This window comes from Neoarius graeffei, chromosome 8 (genome assembly GCF_027579695.1).
Source record: "Neoarius graeffei isolate fNeoGra1 chromosome 8, fNeoGra1.pri, whole genome shotgun sequence".
NCBI lineage: Eukaryota > Metazoa > Chordata > Actinopteri > Siluriformes > Ariidae > Neoarius > Neoarius graeffei.
Window position 1 is genome coordinate 26,520,583 of NC_083576.1, and position 20,307 is coordinate 26,540,889.

At 39.8% G+C, this 20,307-nt stretch overlaps 1 protein-coding gene across 2 annotated transcripts in view; it reads left to right on the top strand.

The window, feature by feature from the left end:
* The window catches only part of gria3b (glutamate receptor, ionotropic, AMPA 3b), a 476,246-nt gene that overhangs the window by 300,246 nt on the left and 155,693 nt on the right, over positions 1-20,307 (top strand). For both annotated transcript variants that reach the window (XM_060927491.1, XM_060927492.1), the window contains exon 4: positions 1,718-1,905. In XM_060927491.1, the coding sequence (XP_060783474.1) occupies positions 1,718-1,905 (188 nt within the window). The remainder of the gene's footprint in view (positions 1-1,717; positions 1,906-20,307) is intronic.

Below are 20,307 nucleotides of genomic sequence, written 5' to 3' on the forward strand. Positions count from 1 at the left end.
TGACCCTGGCTGCCTGTGATTTGACTGATTTGCTGTGGATAATGTCCATGATTGTTGGATTACCTTCCATAAAATGATGATGCTGAGTTTTTTTGCACTTATGGCCTGCATTCACTAATCACATCTTAAAGTGCATATTCTGGACCAATTTTGTTTTGTTTTGTTTTTATATGAAAGTATGTCCCTTTACACACTCATCCGGAAGGGTAATTTTACACAAGGCCATCTGTCTACAGCAGAAAAAAATAAAATAACAAAACGCGTCTGGAAAAATCCCAAGGGAGTCTGGAGCCAGATTCATGACGTTACCTGCAGAAGCGCCAGCAGGCTGTGCGAGCTTGCACAGTTTCAGTGCACAGCCTGTGTAGACCAAGTGCTCCCATTTCTCTCTCATTGTCCGGTCTTTTGGGAAACGATGAGTACTAATACCATCAAGATTGGTGTTGCTACACCCTCCTACGATACATCTGTTAACCATTTTAATAATTACGTGATAACATTGAAGAAATTTGCAGAAAACCACCAGGTCGTTTTCTCATAAACAAACCAGCGCTAACGTAGGATTCAGAAGGAGACATCCCGCACGCAACATCACGAAAATCAATATTTCCTGGGAAATCCAAATGCCAAGTTTTTTCAGAGGCAGACCAATTCGCCTCAAATGACATGATTTCAACTGAATTTTTCTGGTATTGCGCAAGGTAAAAACATTGCACAAAATGCAAAATGTGACAGATATTTGACCAAAGTTTAATATAAAATAAGAGAATTGCATTGATCTTGCTCCTGAATTTACACTTTAATCTAATCTTGTATGACCAAATTGGACTGCTGGGAAAATCCAAACCTATGATTTTCTTATTTCAATATGTTTCAGTTGACTTTTTAACAGGCCCATATAATGAACAAATTGTCTAATTTAGAATTGTTGTGTGGTTAATCATAGGAGGAGGGAGGTATGCGGGGACTGGGGACATGTGGAGCAGGTTAAGTGTGAGGTTTTTTTCTTGAGCCCAAGTACCTCAATATTTCTATACATGGGACCATTATATGTTAATACAAAATAAGCTCATGGCATGTATATGTTATAGCAATTATACAGTCTCTTGCTTTAGGAAAAATCACTCTATAGTTGATGAGCATTACTGATACTCATACTGATTCTTTCTGTCTTTCAACCTGCACATTAGAAATGAGTAAATTCTTTACATGTAGTGGACACCAAACTAAGCTGTTTAGTCATGCCAATTTATTACCCTACTATTCATTGTGGATTACATCAGTTGAAAGAATGTAATCTGGGTACCCTGGAGCAGGTAGCACAGTTAAACCAATTCCTTTACCATCCGAGTTATGTATGGAAATGTTCTCAATATTCCTATAATATCAGTTTTTTTTCCTGACATGAAAGGATGCTTTTGTCTTTGCCCATCTTTGATCTGGTCCTTTGTCCCAAAGACAGGAGATGTCAAAGGAATGAAAATGAATTTAGTGTAAAAGTCTTTATGCTGAAAATCTGAGCCAAACTTTATATTGACTTTCTCATTCAGCTCCAGTACATGTCACAACCTTTCAAATATCTACATATGGCATTCTTTTTGATGTGTACTTCATGTGTTTCTAATATCAAGGCATACTGTTTTTGATAAACAAAATGTCAATATTGTATTACTGTAAAGGGCACAGGTTTCTAACACAATTCTGCTTTCATCTTAAGGATTCTCCATACTCCAAGCCATAATGGAGGCAGCAGTGGCAAACAACTGGCAGGTGACAGCTCGATCAGTGGGGAGTGTGACAGACCCACAGGAGTACAAGCGCATCCTCGAGGAAATGGACAGAAGGCAGGAGAAGCGCTATCTCATTGACTGTGAAGTGGACAGGATCAGCATCATCTTGGAGCAGGTAAAATATCTCTCATTAACTTTCCAATCATCTAAATGGATTGCCTAGTTTAATATCACAAGCCCTTCTTCCATCCTACTTTCTTTAACGCTGAAGGTGACTGCAAAACCCATTCCCATCCCAGCAAGTTAATCTCCAAGTAATCTCCAAGTCTATCCTGCCACCACTTCAACAATGTCAATTTCACAGTAAAAGAAATGTAAGGAGTGGGGAGCAGCTTTCCAGGAACACAATTAAGATCCTAATCCCACAACATCCTTTCTTTTTATATCTAGTTTTAGGAAGCAGTCAACTCCTGAATTTGCTTCTATTCATTAGATCATTGATTGACATCCAATAGCTGCTTATATTACTTATATTATTACATTATATTTGAAGATCATTGGGAGTGACAAAGTTGGACAGGATTAGAAATTTGAGAATATTAGAGGGACAGCACATGTAGGATGGCTTGGAGACAAAGTGAGAGAGGCAAGATTGAGATGGCTTGGACACGTACAGAGGAGAGATCCAGGTCATATTGGGAAAAAAATGCTGGAGTTGTCAGGTAGAAGATAAAAAGGAAGACCAACGATGAGATTCATGGATGTGGTGAAGGAGGACATGAGGATGGTTGGTGTGACAGAAGAAGCTACAGAAGATAGGAGGAAATGGAGGGACATTATCCACTGTAGCAATCCCTAACAGGAACAGCTGAAAGAAGAAGAAGAAGAAGAAGAAGAAGCTTATATTAATCAATAATAATTACATTGGTTTTATTAAAACTCCTGTGAACCTTGTGATGTTGATGAATATCTTGCAGCTTTAAGTATTAATATACTCTGTGTGATTAATAGGAATGTAACCAACTATGGATATAGTTGAAGAGAAGGCCTGACAAGAGAAGGCCGCCCACCAAAACTCACAGACTGAACAAGGAGGGCATTAATCAGAGATAAAAACACCAAAGATAACACTGAAGGAGCTACAAAGATCCACAGCGGAGATAGGAGTATCTGTCCACAGGACCACTTAAAGCCATACACTCCACCGGGCGGGGCTTTATGAAAAAGAGTGGCCAGAAAAAAGTAATTGCTCAAGAAAACACATTTGGAGTTGGCCAGACAGCATGTGGCAGACTCCCCAAACACATGGAAGAAGATACTCTGGTCAAATGAGACTAAAATTAATTTTTTTGGCCATCATGGGAAATGTCATGTGTGGCACAAACCCAACACCTTGAGAACACTATTCCTACACTGAAGCATGGTGGTGGTAGCATCATGCTGTGGGGATATATTTCATTTGCAGGGACAGGAAAGCTGGTCAGAACTGAAGGAAAGCTGGATGGCACTAAATACAGGGCAATTCTGGAAGAAAACCTGTTTGAGTCAGCCAGAGGTTTGAGACTGTTCACATTCCAGCAGGACAATGACCTTAAACATACTGCTAAAGCTAGACTGGAGTGGTTTAAAGGGAAATATTTAAATGTCTTGGAATGGCCTAATCAAAGCCTAGACCTCAATCCAGTTGAGAATCTGTGGCATAACTTCAAGATTGCTGTAGGCCAACTCAACCCATCTAACTTGAAGGATTTGGAGCAGTGTTGCCTTGAGGAATGGGCAAAAATCCCAGTGGCTAGATGTTCTAAGCTAATAGAAACATAGCCCAAGAGACTTGCAGCTGTAATTGTAGCAAAAGATGGCTCTACAAAGTACTGACTTTGGGGGGATGAATACCCATGTACACTCCAGATTTTTGTTTTTTCATCTTAATTATTGTTTGTGTCACAATAAAACAAGAATTTTCACCTTTAAAGTGGTAGGCATGTTGTGTAAATCAAATGGTGCTAACCTGCCGAAATCCATTTTAATTCCAGCTTGTAATGCAACAAAACAGGACAAATACAAAGGGGTATGAATACTTTTGTAAGACACTGTACAAACAAAAAGCATTTTAAAGATTTAAAAAGAAAAAAAGTGATATGCATATCTCTAGTTGAGACCAATTATGAACCCGAGTGATGTAGCTGACATTGAGGAACTGAACATAGCCAGAATTCACAGGCCATGCTAATAGTGCTAGCATTTATAGCATTTTTCTTATTTTTCTGCACTCTTTAGGTGTAGAGAGGGGTAGGGTTCATATTTTAGGCCACACCCACTTTGGGTCTAAATCTAAGTACAGATACACATACAGATATGTGAAGTATTAATCAGATACTGACACCGATAAAGCATTGCCTTACAATTTAGATTGTTTTGTAAATCTCTGCAAACCAGAATGGAAAACTTTCAAAAATGGCTTTTTTTTTGTTTTACTAGAAAGAAGGGCCTCATAAGATTAAAATGAGAAAAGCATGCATTACAAATCATCTATTTGAAATGCTTCATTTGTGACAGAAGCTGGTACCATTTTGAATTGGGTTTAACTTTAAATGTGATATCAGTCAGTGTTAATATAGTCAAGTTCTGTGCTTTAAAATTCCAATCAAAGTTTTTCCATGCTGCTAATGAAAGTCAGTTTTTCACCCAACCCCTTCCTAAGACTGCATTTCTGCTAAATATTTCAGCATATTAAGTCAAGATACAGATTGGAGGAAGGAGAGAAGAATTAGGGGAAATTAAAGCAGGAAGTCCCAGTTATTGGCCTCCAGGGTAGACAGTACTCTTTTTTTTTTTTTTCTCCCACTTCAGCATACTTTGACTAAATTGAATGTAATAGGACTAATCTCCTCACGCTGCAGATGCTCAGAGAAGCTTCCGGACTTTGGTTCTATGAATGACAGTGGGATGGAACTGCAGAGTCAGGATCAGAAATGGGCAGCCACAGACTCCATCAGTGTATGACGCCCTGCTGCTGTGAGTGAGAGTAGAGATAAGCCACACTGAAAGGATGAGAGTCACTTTTTTATTGCCAACCAGTCAAGTATGCCTGCTTTCCTTTATGGTTTTTAAGCAAAGCTACTGAGGTGGAGGTGCCTGGGGTCTCCAGAGGCTCATGTTTGCTCAGGAGGACAGCTAGGTCTGGGGCCTATCTGTCTCAATCAGGTTGTGTGGGAAAGCATGGCCAATGTGAGGATGATATGGCTGCTTGTAAAGGTGTTCTATTTAGATGGTGTGATATGATGTGATATGGAGTAGACTATATTATGTTCTCTGTGGAAACAACAATCACCTTTGATACTGCCCCAGCATGTAAAATTGAAAGATCCTTAAGACCTCAATCTGTAAACATGCCATGCTGCTGAAATGATGCATTACTCCTTATTCTCTTCAAACTGTAACACCTATGACAGATATTCTGTACACTCTAGGGCAGGGATTCTCAAACCTTTTACAGTCTGAGACCCCATTTTTCCCCAGTTTGTTCACCTTACAATTCACACTCATCAGCCAACTCTCACCTATTTGATAACAGCTACCAACTGGGGAGGATGAAGACAAACATATTCTTCTTCCAAGATATGTGAAGCCAGCCACTGGCATCTTTTCAATCTCCTGCTCATGCTGTAAGCAGCATAATGCACTCATCGGAAAGTGCTATCTGTCCCCTTCAACATACCTGACCTCACAGACACACACCATTGTTAGCTCATCTGGCTGACAGGCCAAAGACCTTTTGCCATCATGTGTTGTCCATCGTCCATCTGGCGTCCGGCGTCTGTCCAGCATCGTCCACATTTCACGAAAATCACTTCTTCTCTCTCAATTCTTCACCAATTTTTACTCTTTTTGGCAGGAAGGTAGGTCTGCCTGAGGTGCATATAGCTTTGACCCAAATTTGCATAATTGCAATTAATAATGAAGATATGGAGAAATTAAGCCCTAATGAGCAGTTTCCACACAAATCGCTTCTTCTCCCTCAATTCTTCACCGATTTTGATTCTTTCTGGCATGGAGGTAGTTGTACCTAGGGTGCATATAACTTCTACCCACATTTGCTTAATTACAATTGTTAATGAAATTATGGACTAATTAAGCCTTAATGAGCAATTCAACAAAAATCGTTTCTTCTCAGTCAATTCCTCGCCGTTTTGGATTCTTTCTGGCAAATGGGTAGGTATTCCTAGGGGGTATATAGCTTCTACACAGATTTGCCTCATTACAATTATTAACAAAGTTAGGAACTAATTAATCCCTAACAAAAACAATCCCACATCCAGCAGATTGGAGGTGCTCCAACAACAGGAAGAACCTACTCACTACTGTACCAAGACTGTTCTGTGCAAGGTGGCCCACTTTAGATCATTCCTTCTGGACTAGATGGGGCCAGAGTGAGCTACGCCATGATGGTCTCGTTTTATTTCCTGTGATTCCAGAGGGAAAAGAGTATGCTATTCCTCCATTTGGCTCCTTGGCTTCTGGTCACAGATGAGGAACCCCTTTAAAGATAGCTAGCTAGATAGCTAGATAGATAGATAGATAGATAGCTAGATAGATAGATAGATAGATAGATAGATAGATAGATAGATAGATAGATAGATAGATAGATAGATAGAGCTCCTTTTTTACAGCAAACTATTCAAAAGGCACATTATTTAAATGTCTGAAACAATATTTTGGACATTCATTACTGTATTCCATCTATAAAACCCATTTATATTAAAATTGTCCTTAGATTCCAGATGATTAGATTAGATTAGATTAGATTAGATTAGATTAGATTAGATTAGATTAGATTAGATTAGATTAGATTAGATTAGAACTTTATTGATCCCTTTGGGCGGGTTCCCTCAGGGAAATTAAAATTCCAGTAGCATCATTACAGGATAAACAGAGAATAGAAATAGAGAAAAACTTCTAGATAAATTAAATTAAATATTTACATATACAAATATAGAAAAGAATAAGATATGGGGAAGTATGATGATGATGATGATGAAGAAGAAGAAGAAGAAAGAATGAAAAGAAAAATTAAATCATGACTATATTTTACAGACCCCTAGGATCATGACTATGTTTTACAGACCCATACATTAAGAACCATGGCTCTAATGTACATCATTTGGACACTAACCCACTAACTCATTGCATTGTGGGATTATGAGTCTACAGGATATTCTACAATATGCTCTCAGGCATGGTTACATAGGGAATAGAATGCTGATCCTGATGTGTATATGGTCTCCCAATTGGAAATCTGTAAATATTCACATTCAGAGACTATCAAGGTTAACAGTTTTTGTTTGTTTGTTTGTTTGTTTGTTTGTTTGTTTGTTTGTTTGTTTGTTTGTTTATTCATTTGTATAAATTGCTAATGAAATTACTCTTATTTGTACCAGTTTCAACACATTTTGAGTGATCACACTGACATAGCTATGTGTCACATACAGTATCCTGAGGGTGTATGTGTCTTGAATCTATCACTTGCCTGGGCTGGGATGGTGGGCCCTCACTGGCTTTTGATGCAGGAGTCCGCTTACAGGCAACAGCCTGCTCAGCTACTCTCTGAAAAATGAATCCCTGTGAATGAATGGCATCTGGGTCAGGCCCAAGGCTTGCAAGCTGTTCAAAGTCTGCAATGGAGTTTGTAGTGCCAGACAGATAGATGGAGTACACCAGACAATAGAGCAAAACAAGACAACAGCAGTGAAACCTGCTCCAGGAAATCCTCCCAACATTTGCCACATGCAGTGGAGTACAAGGGGGGAGATTTTAGCTTTGTTTCTCCAAGGAGAAGTAGCTCTAGATGGGCAAGATGAATGCTCTTGATTTTCTGCTGTCACAACAATGGTGAAACTTGTGATATGCATCTTCAGTTGTGGATTGGAGAGTCCTAATTTCCACACTTATGACTGCTTGTCATTTATCATATGGACAAGGACTGAGAGAGGAAGAGCTGACAAATTATTGTCAAACAGATCCTGCAAGGAGACTCAACTTTAAGTGTTCTAATGGGATTTATTTCACTAGTAGTGATTTAGAGTCAGCTGTTGTGGGGTTGATTTTTGAATATCTATGTCAAGAGTATCTCAAAGATTTGAAAAAAGAAAAAATCCATTATATTATACTGGATATCGAGTACCATCCAGTAGGGTTGTAGTACTTGAGACCAGTCTTGGTCTCAAGACCACTTTTTGAAGGTTTTGATCTCGCCTCAGAATAAGTCACATTTTTACTCGGTCTCCATCTCGGATAGAGAGACTCAGAATTTTATTTCAAGAATGGTCAAGACCACAATTGTGGGGATTTCACTAAATTGCCAATGCATTGTCTGATTTATTTGTTAACATCATTATTGTGATTGGATGTAAAACTTCCTGCTTCAAATGCAACCAATCACGTGACTAATTGCAAATTCAAATTTTTTGCTACTGTTAATGGTTGTCACCATGGGCTTTGCCACCATTGAATGTGAAGGGGACGTGTCCCCTTCACATTTCATAATTCTTTGTTTGGGACCCCCCCCCCACATTTAACATAAAATATTAGTTCGCCCAGCGCCGTTTCTATTGCTTCGTGAAAGAATCCATTCCACTTGATTGATAAGAGAATACACATACCACTGAAAATCCACTCCGGGTTTTCCGGGCGTTACCTACAACAACTCACCACACACAAGTGAAGTGAATCTCAGTGCAAGCAGAGACATTTTGGTGCAAGGTGCAGGCTGCTCGAAAGTGGAGGAGGTAACGTCAGCCCCATTGCCACCTCACAATGTCTAGCTTTTGCTAAAACCTTATTCTTTTGTTATAGGCCCTCAAAATTAACCCTAGGCCACGTTAAATTAATGTTTAACTAAACAATGAAATAAGCTTAGCCTAATGGGGTATTCTTGGTTGATGATGAATTGTTTGCAATATTTGCTCCCTCCCCAGACACAATGGACATAAGGAAATTATTTACAAACAAGCAGAAAGTAAGTCAAAATTTCCCCACAGGACAGTTTTTTTGTCCCAATGGAAATGTTAGTGCAGTTAGCTGGCTAGTCAATGTTAGGAGATGTGTCAGCTAGCTTAATGTTAATATATCTCACGGGTGATTGCTCTAAGACAACGAGGGAGGCTCAGCCTCCTCTAAAAATGACGAACATCGTGTAGGATGAATTGCGCTAGGCTTATGTTATAGCCAACCTTATAACATTGCTATTTCAGATCCAGAATCATAGAAATATATGTGCTCAACTCAACTACAGTGCGAAATCATTCCGTTATAACTTTCCCCAGTTCGCCTAATGTGTGCGTGAGTTTTTCCCCCTCGTGACAACGTGATGCGTCACAGCCTCAGTGGACTTCAATGGCATTTGGTAGCTATGCGCTTTTCAATATCAAAATGCAAGACGATTATTGAACAAATACTGCGAAAACGCCCGCCCATGGAGTCCCACGGACTCCCAGCCTCAGTGGACTTCAATGGCATTTGGGAGCTATGCGCTTTTCAATATCAAAATGCAAGACGGTTATTGGACAAATACTGCGAAAACGCCCACCCCACGGACTCCCAGCCTCACAGTGGGAGGGACATGGCAAAGCTTTCCGCGAGGAGACTGGTGATTGGTGAAAGCGGCCGGATGTTTTCTTTGATTGACAGCTCATTTCAAATATAGACAGGCAGTGGTGAATTTCAGTTCAGTCCCATGCGGATTCGCAAGTGCTGTGGTAAGAGATCAGCTTACATTTCGATTTCATTCATTACATACGGTTTCTACCAGCTTTTTTAGTTTGTATATATTTTCATTGTAAATAAAGTGTAAATATAGTGTTGTCAAGTTTGCTATCTTAGTTCCAGAAATTTCGTTTATTTGAGTGACTGAACTTGAACTTGAGGGGGCTAGTCAGCTAGCAAGAAAGCTGTGCACGGATGCCAAGCATTGCTGATTTAATTTTGGCGAAGCCATTTGCCAGTCTTCCTTTCGAGGAAAAAATTAAAATTAAAGAGCAGGGTAAATCAACGCCTCAAATTGACTTGGTGAAAAAGGTAGGGAATAATACTCGTTCCTTTCAGCTCTCCTGGTACGAGAAAGTGAATTGGCTAACAGCAAGTGACCCACATCAACAACAGTAAATAGGCTACTTTAGTAATATGTCATGGATGGACCAAAAATATAGAATCTATTTAAAATGTTTATGCTGAGCATATTATATTGGAATATATTTTTTTCTGGATATGAATTAAACACAGCTGCAATTTGGAAAACATTTTTAAACAAAAACACAGCCGAGAACATTTCACACTACAGACCTGGATTAAAAGTGAAGGGTTATCAAAATTGTCAATAAAACATTTTTCAGTCAAAATAAGTAAAATATAGGGAAAGTGTCACTGAATGAAATGTGTGGCACCCAGCTCTATGTTTGGCTCCCCAAGGTCAGTGCTTGTGCCTATTCCAGAACACTCTGCTGATACTGCTGAGGTTCCTGACAAAGAGCTGCTTTCAATAATGATCAATTTTTAAACAACATGCCACATGCCACAATTTTAAAATATAAAATGTTAAAATATACCCCCCCCCCCCCCCCAACACCACCATCATGTATATTGGACAGTAGGCTAATGGGCCAAAAGAACCTGTTATTTCACAGTTTGTGACCCTGCCAACAATCAGCCAGATCAGAGGCAAGAGTATGGGCAAAATTGATGTGTTTTTTCTTTTAAAATCTGGAAATATCGTAACCGACCAGCCTCCCCTGTTTGAAAGACTACCAGCCGCCACTAGTTATATATATATAGTGCATCTCAAAAAATTAGAATACCATGAAAAAGTCCCTTTTTTTCATAATTTAATTCAAAAAGGTAAACTTTCATATATTCTATATTCATTACATGTAAAGTGAAATATTTAAAGCCTTTTTTGTTTTAATTTTGATGATTATGGCTTGTAGTTCATGAAAATCAGAAATCCAGTATCTCAAATTATTAGAATATTCCCTAAGATCAATCAACAAAAGGATTTACAATACAGAAATGTCCAACATCTGAAAAGTATATTCATTTATACACTCAATACTTGATTGGGGCTCCTTTACCATGAGTTACTGTATCAATGCGGTGTGGCATGGAAGTGATCAGTCTGTGGTGTTATTGAAGCCCAGGTTGCTTTGATAGTGGCCTTCAGCGTATCTGTATTTTTGGGTAGGGTGTTTTTCATCTTCCTCTTGACAATACCCCATAGATTCTCTATGGGGTTCAGGTCAGGCAAGTTGGCTGGCCAATCAAACACAGTAATATCTCATCTCATCTCATCTCATTATCTCTAGCCGCTTTATCCTTCTACAGGGTCGCAGGCAAGCTGGAGCCTATCCCAGCTGACTACGGGCGAAAGGCGGGGTACACCCTGGACAAGTCGCCAGCTCATCACAGGGCTGACACATAGACACAGACAATCATTCACACTCACACCTACAGTCAATTTAGAGTCACCAGTTAACCTAACCTGCATGTCTTTGGACTGTGGGGGAAACCGGAGCACCCGGAGGAAACCCACGCGGACACGGGGAGAACATGCAAACTCCACACAGAAAGGCCCTCGCCGGCCCCGGGGCTCGAACCCAGGACCTTCTTGCTGTGAGGCGACAGCGCTAACCACTACACCACCGTGCCGCCCCACAGTAATATCATGGTCAGCAAACCATTTGGTAGTAGTTTTGGCACTGTGGGTAGGTGCTAAGTCCTGCTGGAAAAGGAAATCAGCATCTCCAAAAAGCTCGTCAGCAGATGGAAGCAGGAAGTGCTCTAAAATCTCCTGGTAGATGGCTGTGTTGACTTTGGACTTGATAAAATACAGTGGACCAACACCAGCAGATGACATGGCACCCCAAATCATCACAGACTGTGGAAACTTCACACTGGGCTTCAAACACCTTGGATTCTGTGCCTCTCCACTCTTCCTCCTGACTCTAGAACCGTGATTTCCAAATTAAATGCAAAATGTACTTTCATCTGAAAAGAGGACTTTGGACCACTGAGCAACAGTCCATTTCTTTCTCTCCTTAGCCCAGATAAGACACTTCTGACATTGTATCTGGCTCAGGAGTAGCTTGATATTAGGAATGCAAAGTTGTATCCCCTTTCTTGAAGATGTCTGTTCGTGATGGGTCTTGATACACTGACACCAGCCTCAGTCCACTCCTTGTGAAGCTCTCCCACGTTCTTGAATCAACTTTTCTTGACAATCCTCTCAAGACTGCAGCCATCCCTGTTGCTTGTGCACCTTTTCCAGCCACCCTTTTCAGCAATGACCTTTTGTGGCTTACCCTCCTTGTGGAGGGCATCAGTGATCATCTTCTGGACAACAGTCAAGTCAGCAGTCTTCCCCATGATTGTGGTTGTGTGTACTGAACTAGACCAAGAGATACACTGTGTTCATACTGTTTTACTCAAACTCAAAATGAAATATTCTAATATTTTGAGATTTTTTTTATGTTTTTGTACTGTATGCCATACTGATTAAAATTAAAATTGAAAAATGCTTGAAACATTTTAGTTTATGTGTAATGAGTCTATAATATATAACATTTTCACTTTCTTAAATAACTGATGGAAAATATTGAACTTTTTCACAATATTCTAATTTTGAGATGCACTAGTGTGTGTGTGTGTGTGTGTGTGTGTGTGTGTGTGTGGTGTGTGTGTGTGTGTGTGTGTGTATATGCACATACACACGCACTGTTTTCAGTTTGTCTAGTAATTTCTGTTAGTGTTCTGGTTTCTTGCAGTAATAGATAAAATGGTTACATTGAGCCATTTCTTCCTTCTGTGTTGTTGGTGCAGCAACAGAACAAGATTAAAACATGAAACCTTTAGGACAGAATGTATCAAATAAGAAGTGACAGAAGCAGTTAGTACACTGAAAGAATATCTTTCAAAAGTTAGAATTGGGAAACAAGAAAAATGACTACATTTATTCATTCCATAATATAAAAGTTTCATGAATTATTTGCTGCTAGTCCTCCAGAGGCTTTTGTTTTGTTTTTTCATTTAAATGTCACCTGAAAAATTAATATCATTACGATTACATTTTAATTGAGTCAACAATCTTGCTGCTGTGGCTTTTTAGGCAGTCAGATGAGCTTTTTATTTCATAAAATATTTTGTATTCATTTAGTCTCATGTTGGTTGCAAGATTATTGCACCAGTCCAAAATGAATTAGCAAATGAAACAGAAACACTGATTAGATCTGAGGAAAGGTTTTCTGAACTCATACCATCATTCGATCACAGAAAAAAAGGTCCACCAGGTTCTGCTTTTGAATTACCATAAAATCTAAGTTTTTACTTTTTCCATTGTGGTTAAAGGTGGCAGTCAAGATTAATTTCAGCCAATGCTCAATGAATATAACCCGTTGAAAAAAGGTGTTTAATAAAGGAGTCCTAGTTATGCAAAAAGGAATGTGTTGAACATTCAAAGCTCCAGATTACTTTGATTTGACTTCTAACATCCACATTAATAGATTGCTGTCTTCCTCTGCTACTTTTTGTGTCTGCATAGCCAGCAAAGACTTTATTGCCAGTTAAATCAAAGGAGTAAGTGATCCCACCTCAGCACATTGACACTAATATGCAAAACTGTGCCAACCCAAAGAGGTCAGGAATAGCAGTGAGTTGGTTCCCTTTGATTTGGAGCAAGCCAATGAAGGCTAGGCCTGAAAAGCTTTGCTACAGTCTGAAGCTCAAGGGACTATTTAATGTCTGAGCTCAAAGAACTTAGTAGTATGAAAGGGTTAAGGGTTAAGCCAGCCTTTCTCAACCAGGGTCCTGTGGCACCCTGGGGTGCCGTCTGGCTTTGTTAGGGGTGCCGTCAAAAAAGTATATATTCTAACATTGAAATGAATAAAATGAATTAAAATTCCAAAAAACAATAGTTACACTAATGCAGATCGCCGCCTCATGCATCATCAAAATTTGTCTCACGGCCCCCTTTCCCATGTCACAACGTCACTGCCGGGGTCAGCGTATGGTCAGCGTGACTGCGTATATTTTATATGGGGGTGCCTTGAAAATTTGCATACTTCTGAAGGGTGCTGACATGCTGTGACTGAAAAAAGGTTGAAAAACGCTGGGTTAAGCTATGGACATTCAAAACATTCCCACTGCTTCCATTCAGTTTCGAAGAGTATGTGTTCTATCTAGTCTGCTTAGCATTTTTGAGTTGAATAAGAAAATGAAGGAATGATGGGCCAAAATGGTTTGACACAGCCATCACAAGTGGGACTGAACCAAATGCCAGGGTTATATCACTATAATTCCAATATCACTATAATGTCTTAGAGAGGTGGTGTTGAGAATCTAATGCCCTTTCTTGCAGAGCCATAGTTGGGGAATTGTGGATGAACATACAGTGCAGGATTATTATATCCCTTCGTTTTTAAATCATATTTTTACATTCTGATCACACTCTGGCGGCACGGTGGTGTAGTGGTTAGCACTGTCGCCTCACAGCAAGAAGGTCCGGGTTCGAGCCCAGCGGCCGGCGAGGGCCTTTCTGTGTGGAGTTTACATGCTGTCCGCGTGGGTTTCCTCCAGGTGCTCCGGTTTTCCCCACAGTCCAAAGGCATGCAGGTTAGGCTAATTGGTGCCTCTAAATTGACCATAGGTGTGAATGTGAGCATGAATGGTTGTGTCTGTGTTAGCCCTGCAATGACCTGGCGACTTGTCCAGGGTGTACCCCGCCTCTCGCCCATAGTCAGCTGAGATAGGCTCCAGCTTGCCTGCGACCCTGTAGGACAGGATAAGCGGCTACAGATAATGGATGGATGGGTGGCTCACACTCTGAGCATAGAGATATTGAGGTGACAGCTTGTACAGTACTGGAGGTTTTATTGCAAGAGGAGAAAAACAAGGGTATATGTGGTTTTATGTCATTTTTCCTCTGTTATTATTATCATCTTATTTCAGTAATTTTCAGTGGAAATCACAAGGTATTTTATGGCAACCTATAGCAAGATTGTCATCCCTGGTTCTACTACTCTCTGCCAATGACTCAAAATTACTGTGTTGCAATTATTATATCAGTATAACTACGTATATAGGGCGTCACAGTGGTGTAGTGGTTAGCGCTGTTACCTCACAGCAAGAAGGTCCGGGTTCGAGCCCCGTGGCTGGCGAGGGCCTTTCTGTGTGGAGTTTGCATGTTCTCCCCGTGTCCGCGTGGGTTTCCTCCGGGTGCTCCGGTTCCCCCACAGTCCGAAGACATGCAGGCTAGGTTAACTGGTGACTCAAAATTGACCGTAGGTGTGAATGTGAGTGTGAATGGTTGTCTGTGTCTATGTGTCAGCCCTGTGATGATCTGGCGACTTGTCCAGGGTGTACCCCGCCTTTCGCCCGTAGTCAGCTGGGATAGGCTCCAGCTTGCCTGCGACCCTGTAGAACAGGATAAAGTGGCTAGAGATAATGAGATGAGATGAGATATATACACTCACCAAACACTTTATTAGGAACACTGTACTGTGTAGGGTCTTCCTTTGTTCTCAAAACAGTCTCGATTCTTTGTGGCATGGAATCCACAAGATTTTGGAAACAAGATTGCATCACACAATTCCTGCAGATTTTTCAGGTACACTTTCATGCTGTGAGTCTCCCATTCTAGTACATTGCACAGGTGTTCTTTTGGATTCAGATCCAATGACTGGAAAGGTCACTGAAGAACATTGAACTTGTTGTCATGTTCATGAAACCAGTTTGAGATGACTTTTGTGACATGGTACCTTATCATGCTGGAAGTAGCCATAAAAAGATGTGTACATTTTGGTCATGAAGGGATGCACATGATCAGTAATAATACACAGATAGACTGTGGCATTCAAGTGATGATTGGTACAGTATTAATGAACCCAAAGTGTGCAAAGAAACATTCCCCACACCATTACACCACCTCCACCAGCCAGCACTGTTGACACAAGGCAGGGATTCATGCTGTTAGCACCAAATTCTGACCCTAGCATTTGTGTGCCTCAGCAGAGGTAGAGATTCATCAAACCAGGCTACATTTTTTTCCAGTCTTCAACTACCCAGTTTTTGTGAGCCTGTGCCCACTAGTATTTGATAGTGTGGTAGCATTACCACATGCACACAGCATTGGATATATAATAGATATTGTGAATAGTGGTGGAGAGAAAATAGCAGTGTTTTTGACCGGTGTCTCGACACTGCAATCAAGCAGTCTATATAACATTTTATATCAAAAGAAAGTACACTTTTTTTAGCTTTCTACTGGTATATTTTTGTAGTCTAGTAAACTAGACCCACCCGCCTAGCAGCCAAAAATATTTTTGCCTAGCGAGTGGGTCTAGCCTCGCATCATATAAACAAAAACACCCCGGGCATCAAATCATGCCTGCCAATCACAACGCAAGGTTTTTGTTTGGATTCTTTGGGTGGGCTTTTGCAGGAGTGACGACAAAGCTGCGCGACGCTGGAGAAAGCACAGCAGGAAAGATGGCTACGGGCTAGTGAACAGCGCACGTTTGACTCCGCTTTGGAATCAGTTTTAGAAGAATTAGACTTGGAGTTTTCATTGAAACATGAGCAGGAAGAGGCTCTCTGCTCATTCCTTTTCAAGAAGGACGTTTTCGCTGTTTTGCCGACCGGCTATGGCAAAAGTCTGATCTACCAGCTGGCTCCACTCGTAGCCAAAAGGATGGGGCTAGTTTGTGCCGTACGAAGAATTAATAAACAGCTTTGAAACATTACTTTTTGATTGTTTCTTATTTTCCCGTTATTTTAAATTTAAGGGAAATTATTTCACCAAACACCACCAAATAAAAACTCTCAAAAACAGTTTAAGCAAATCCTTGAAAAACACGAAAAACACTTGGAAAAAAAATGAGTGTATGTTAAGTATGTGGTACAGACTCCAAACTTGTGGTCATTATCTCCAAACTTCTTAATATCTAGAACCTGTTTATTAATTAATACGCATTTTGAAAAATTATTTATTTCAAGGCCTCCCCCACTGCTTTCTGTCGCTCTGACTACGTCACAGTCACTGTTGCGCTGATTGGTCAGAGCGTTGGCCTATACGCACAAAGACAGTTTGAAAGACAGCGGTTTGTTCCTCCCCTTCAGAAATGTCTACGGATCGAGGCCAGACTAAATATTCACATTTAGTCTGGCTTGCCAGGCTAATATTTTTGTGTACATCAATTAAATTATTATGGTGAGTTGAAATTCAAAATTCACAGTTCTGCAGACTACAGAGCATGAACAGGCCTGTGCGGTTCACTATTTAGACCTTGGCTTTCTGAGCATTACATGGAAGACCTGTTATGATTGGCTGCTTTTTCAGCATTATAGCCAATCAGGGGAAATCCTGAGCTTCAGTCCAGTACCTTATTTATTATTGGCAACTAAAGTGGTGTAATTCTTTGATAAGTTGAAGTTTATCCTCTTCAACATTATTGTAATATTTGTTATTCATGAACTGTACAAGTTTTTGTAAGAACAGTTATATATTCTATAACTTTTCCTGCTTTTAATAATATATTACAAATGAAATCCATAAAATTTAACGTCTGTGGAACAATTTTAAAATTGTTGGTAGACATGTATGATATCATAAACAAACAAGTGAGAGATAAATAAAGGGTGCAAATAAGGCCCTGCCCATTCATGCGATCATCATGCAACATATTAAGCAGTAATAAATTCAGGCTGGAATTTCTCCACTCTGCAAATACACAGGGTACATTCCAAGTACCTTCACCTGTAAATGCTGCCACAGTGGACTCGGTGTTTATCTTCACTATCTTTAAAAGTCCGCCAATACCAGTGCCAGGTGCAGACCTAACAGATGACCCACATCTGACGGGTCAGACCCGCAAAATGATATCCAAACCAGCTGACCCAACAAAACATGAAAAAGCCCACATCCAAAAATCTAAAGGGTAATGTCAATGGTCTGTCAGGATTTACTAAGCTTAAACTTGTTGATAAGCCAGCCCTGTCAATAACTGCTGACAGACGGTGGTTTTGCCGCCTATAAATGCTCCATCTGAGGTAATTAAAATTGGACAAGTCTTGCAGTGACTGCTGTTAGCGTATATAGAGGATATTACATGGTTGTGTGAAGATATGAAGTTTATCACTGAGTGGTGTATATATTCACAAGTGAGCAAAACAAATGAGTGAAAATATGTTCAACACAAGAAGGTAAACTTCATATCTTCGCGCCACTGTGTAATGTTCTTTATATTATATGGACACATCCACAAAAAAGAAATACACAAGTTAACCAAAAGTATTTTAATTTTGAACCAGTTCACCATTTTGACAACGTGCATCTAGTCAGTGGGAAAACACTGGGAGTGACGTCATCAGAGTGAAATATCGGAAATTATTATACATACGGGCCACTTTTTTTATGGAATAAAAACATGTATTCTATTCCTTTCCAGTGGGTTTATTGATAGCATGCAATATTATCATATCGCTTATCCTCCATGTATTACACCACTCTCCCCAATGGAGAATGAGCGTGCAATATTGTTATAATATTGCACGTTGTCAAGACAACACAACATCACACGTCGGAGCTCATGCATATCCAACAACAAAACTTTTCTGCTGCGCATGCGCAGAATAATTTCTTTGACGGTTGGGAAAGGGAGAAGATGAGGCTAATCCAATGCTAGGTTTAAGCACTAAATAACTAAACTGAAACTAAAGACACGCTGAACACCTGAAAGGCTGCCAAAACTTCATTAGATATTCTTCACGCATATTTACAAGAGAAAAACATACCAACGGAGATCGAAAAACTAGAAAAGAGACAAGTCGGAGACATAAAACTTTCACGTAAGTGAGTGTGACAGTTTGTACACAAACTGTCACACTGGCCATGAGGCCAGTGTAACACAATGCTGTATTGTGAAGAAAATAAATGAGGCTTGAAACAAAGTTTTGGGGATCAGAACTCATGGAATGGAATTCATCCATTACAATAATATATATTATTGTAATGGATGAATTATTATTATTTTTTAATGCTGTATTGTGAAGACAATAAATGAGTCTTGAAACAGAGTTTTGGGGATCAGAACCATTTTATCCTTCCCTCCCTCAGTGATTTTATGGAAAAGGTTTATTGATTAGTTTTACCTTGCAGCAACTGTTACGTCAGGAAGAACTGATGATGCATCAGGTGTCAAATGTGAAATCAATTGAAATTTGGTTGCATTTAGTCCACAGCTTTGTCAAAAGTGTGGGAGTAGACCCATTTTGTGATTTCTCAGCTTGGCTCCAAGGGCTTTATGATGTTCAGGTTGTACCTTACACTTTCCCTTACCAAGAAAACCAAATGACATCTTTTCATCTCGGCTATAAACCCATTTTTGCCTATAAGTATGACAACAGAATACATCAAATGGACCAGAAAATGGAGCCATGATGATTTTAAAGTTGTACTTATGTAAATTTGTACATAAATATTCTTACTATCATCATAGTTTTACTATTATACTAAAATACTGTTGTTGTTGTTGTTGTTGTTGTTGTTATTATTATTATTAACATTATACAGTATAATGTCACACCATTAAGATTATAAAGATCTCTCAGCAAAAACTGAATATAAAGGATATTTCATGCAGAAACACCACAAGCCCAGAAATACCCTCTTAAAAAGGTGTTTTAAAAGGATGCGTATTTGGGTTCTGAAATTTCTTTTACACTGAGGGGTTGACTTTCTCTGTTAAACTGCAAAAATCCAGTCTCTCAGTATAAAAGAGCAAGCACATAAGCCACAGTAGTGTGGTCATGCATACTGATTATCATTCACCCATGCCTAATTTTGAGTCTAATTTTGTCTCATCCAATCTATGGCCTTTGCAGACAATTTCAGATATCTAATGCAGGTCTAGCATTTGTGCTGAGCAGCATTTTAGTTAAAGGTCAGGCACAAGCTGACATGACCAAGCAGTTCTGAGCCTTGACTTTTATTGAATGTCCAGAGCAAATGCATTGCTTAGCTTTTTATTCCACAACCCCTTGCATTATTCTCTCTTTTTGGACCTTGAGAGTAGACTTGAGCTTTGGGTGAGCACGAGGTCATACGAGACTTTGCCCATCACAGAGGAATGTAACTTCTTTCAAGGACAAAATACCCATTTCCTGCCTCAGGGGAACAAAAGAGAGATGGAGCTGGAGGTGGGATCAATGTGTGGCACGGAGGCAGTGAAAAAGAAGATTATAGTCACAGTGAAAGTGGCATTTACTGCACTTTAACTGTAACCACTCCTCTAATCCAGTCTCCTAAATGCCTCTCAAGGCTACTCCTACAGGAATAATCTCACCTCAAACCATCATTTTTATTTATTAGCAGGACTTCAGTACCACTATGCAGTGGTTATGAAATATTACACAGGCTTGTGCCTCTAAGCTCTTTGAGAGTCTGAAGACACCTATAGAAGTGGTGCTGGAAACGAGAAAAACAAAAGACCTCTCAAGGTTAGTGAATAGACTATAGCACAGACTGGAATACAGAGCT